Source organism: Corvus brachyrhynchos, unplaced genomic scaffold (genome assembly GCF_000691975.1).
Source record: "Corvus brachyrhynchos isolate BGI_N302 unplaced genomic scaffold, ASM69197v1 scaffold5, whole genome shotgun sequence".
In the NCBI taxonomy this organism is placed as follows: domain Eukaryota; kingdom Metazoa; phylum Chordata; class Aves; order Passeriformes; family Corvidae; genus Corvus; species Corvus brachyrhynchos.
The window spans coordinates 6,469,372-6,472,018 of record NW_008238321.1 but is presented as its reverse complement, the minus strand read 5'-3'; the positions used below and the strand labels follow the sequence as shown (position 1 = coordinate 6,472,018).

The 2,647-nt window shown below is 62.0% G+C and overlaps 1 protein-coding gene across 1 annotated transcript in view; it reads left to right on the top strand.

Annotated features, from left to right (window-relative positions):
* Positions 1-2,647, top strand: part of MYO15A (myosin XVA) — a 23,025-nt gene that overhangs the window by 18,542 nt on the left and 1,836 nt on the right. Inside the window, exons 52-61 of the mRNA XM_017734279.1 lie at positions 36-94; positions 162-295; positions 374-428; positions 533-605; positions 826-899; positions 984-1,066; positions 1,264-1,394; positions 1,535-1,629; positions 2,055-2,132; positions 2,385-2,492. Of these exons, the coding sequence (XP_017589768.1) occupies positions 36-94; positions 162-295; positions 374-428; positions 533-605; positions 826-899; positions 984-1,066; positions 1,264-1,394; positions 1,535-1,629; positions 2,055-2,132; positions 2,385-2,492 (890 nt within the window). The remainder of the gene's footprint in view (positions 1-35; positions 95-161; positions 296-373; positions 429-532; positions 606-825; positions 900-983; positions 1,067-1,263; positions 1,395-1,534; positions 1,630-2,054; positions 2,133-2,384; positions 2,493-2,647) is intronic.

The following is a 2,647-nucleotide window of genomic DNA, read 5'->3' as shown; positions in this document are numbered from 1 at the left end:
CAGGGAGAGCCGGGGCATGAGGCGATCATCGGCGCCCGTGCCCGTGGCTGTGGCCTCTACTGCTGCAGGCCAGGAGCTGGACCGAAAAACTGAGGTGGGTCCTGGCCTGGGCCTGTCCCCTGGTGCTGGCTGTGCCCGGTGCCCATTGCCCTGCTCCGCAGGTGTCCCCAGCCAGGGCCACCTTTGCGGAGGATCCGGAGGGAAATGGCATCAAGCAGCTCGGGGATGTCATGGGGGCCTGTCCCATGCTGGCCTTTGCCCAGCGGCATTTCCGCGCAGCACGACATGGGACCACGTGAGTGTCCAGTGGTGGGACAGGGACATGCCATGGTGGGGACACCTGTGCCCACCTGCCCCCTTGTCCCTCTGCCAGGGACTCCCGTGGGATGAAGGCACCAAGTGTGCTGGAGATGCTGACATTCACCAAGGTATGGGGAAGTGGAGTCCTGGGGTGCCCCTGTCCTGTTGTCACCTGCAGGTCCCCTTGAGGTCCCAGCAGGGTCCCAGAGCTGGGCCTCTCCCCCTGCTCCAGATTCCCATTCAGGAGTCACTCATTGAATTTGTGGATGGTGGCCTCAACAAACTGGCTGCTGAGGCTTTCCAAGGTAGGCAGGGGCACGAGTGTCCTGTCACCTTAGCTGTCCCCAGCCCTGTCCATGGAGGAGGGTGGAGCTGGGCTGGGATGGGCAGGTGGGGTGTCCTAGGGGAGTTTAGTTCTTCTGGTTCCACTGCTCCATGTGCCCAGGAGGTACCTCCCCCAGGAGAGCATGTCCCTGGGGGAGGGACATGCTGAGCTGTGTCGCCATGTGGCTTTGTTGTCCCCAGCCGTGATGAAGTTCATGGGTGACCACCCTCTGCGGGGACAGACGGAGCTGGACGCCGTCTGCACCATCCTCAAGGTAAATCCACCACCGGGACAGTGAGTCCGGAGGGTGGCCTGGGCAAGGGGTGGCAGAGGGGTGGCAGCTGTGCCTGTCCCCCAGCTGTGTGCGGAGCACGAGGTCCTGAGGGATGAGGTGTACTGCCAGATCATCAAGCAGATCACCAACAACACCAGCTCCAAGACGTGAGTCCCTACACCCATCTGGGACAGCAGAGGCTGGCACGGGGACACTTATGTCCCTGGCCAGGCTGAGCTGCTCCAGCCTGCGGGGAGACCCGGGGACCTCATCCTTGCAGAGGGCTGCACTGCTCCCCAGGGTGATGGTGCCACCTCAGGCACCCTCTCTGTGCTCGGGGGATCAGCCCTGGCTCTTCCCACAGGGACAGTTGCCACAGGGGCTGGAGGCTGCTCTACATCCTCGCTGCCTATTACAAGTGCTCCGAGGTGCTCCGGCCCTTCTTCGTGGCCTTCCTGCAGGATGCTAGCAGGCACCCAGAGCTGCCTTTCCACGGTAGGGGCCGTGCACACCCCAGGGTGCTGCGTGTGCAGCGGGAAAGGACAGCCCAGGTGTCACAGAGCTCAGAAAGGGCTCTAACAGAGCCAGCGTGACAGCTCAGCCCCATCCTTCATCCCAGTCCCTGTTCCTGCCAGGCATCGCCAAAGCCTGCGAGCAGAACCTGAGGAAAACCCTGCAGTTCGGTGGCCGCAGCCTCTTCCCCAGCAGCATGGAGCTCAAGGCCATGGTGGTGAGGCTGGGGGCTCATGGGTGTCCATGGGGTGGGGCAGAGCTGGTGTCAGCTTGAGATCCCCCCCAGAAGTTCTGGGTACCCGCATGGGCTCAGGTTCTCCCCCCCTGAGCTTGGGATCTCCCTCAGACACCACCCTAGAACTGAGCTGATCCTTTTTGGGGATCTCTCCAAGAGAGCACAGTTCTTCTTAGGGTCTGCTCTTCGCTGCTTTGGGTGTGCCCTGAGCTTTCAGGAGTCCCGAGTGGGGATGGAGCTCTGTGGACATGGAGTGGGGGTATGATGGTTCAGCTGGGCAGGATGGGCAAGAGACAGGATGATCCCAATGGGATGTTTCCTAAGGGATAGCTGTGGGGTTTGGGATGTCCTGTGGCATCTTGCTGTGTGGAGGGCCCCCCTGCACCCCAATGTGTCCTCCTGTGCAGGCTGGACGCAGCGCCAAACGCCAGCTCTTCCTCCTGCCCGGCGGCATCGAGAGGCACCTCAAGATCAAGACGTGCTCGGTGAGCCAGGGGGGACAGGAGGCTCAGTGCACCCCAAGACTATGGTGACACCTCAGTTGTGGGCACCCAGAGGGTGCGGATGTGGGGGGCTGCACCTTTTGGCTGTCCTCACTGTGGGACTTTATCCTCTGGGAAAAGTGGATCCCTTCTCAGGGCAGCTTCATGGGATGAGCCTCAGTGCAGGACAAGTTGGTGACCCAGAGCACAACAGGGGGATGTGGCAGTGTCCCAGCCACCTGTCCCTGTGCCCAGGTGGCTCTGGATGTGATTGAGGAGCTGTGCTGCGAGATGGGGCTGCAGAATCCAGAGGCTTTGGAGGAATACATCCTTTTCGTGGTGACCAACAGAGGTGAGGGGCTGGCAGGGATGAGACAGATGGGACAGGACAAGATGATGGGATGGGAGGGGATGGGATGGGAGGGGATGGGATGGGATGGGATGGGATGGGATGGTACAGCCACGCAGATGGTGTGGTGGCCACGTACCCCAGTGTGGGGGGCACAGCCGGAGCGGGC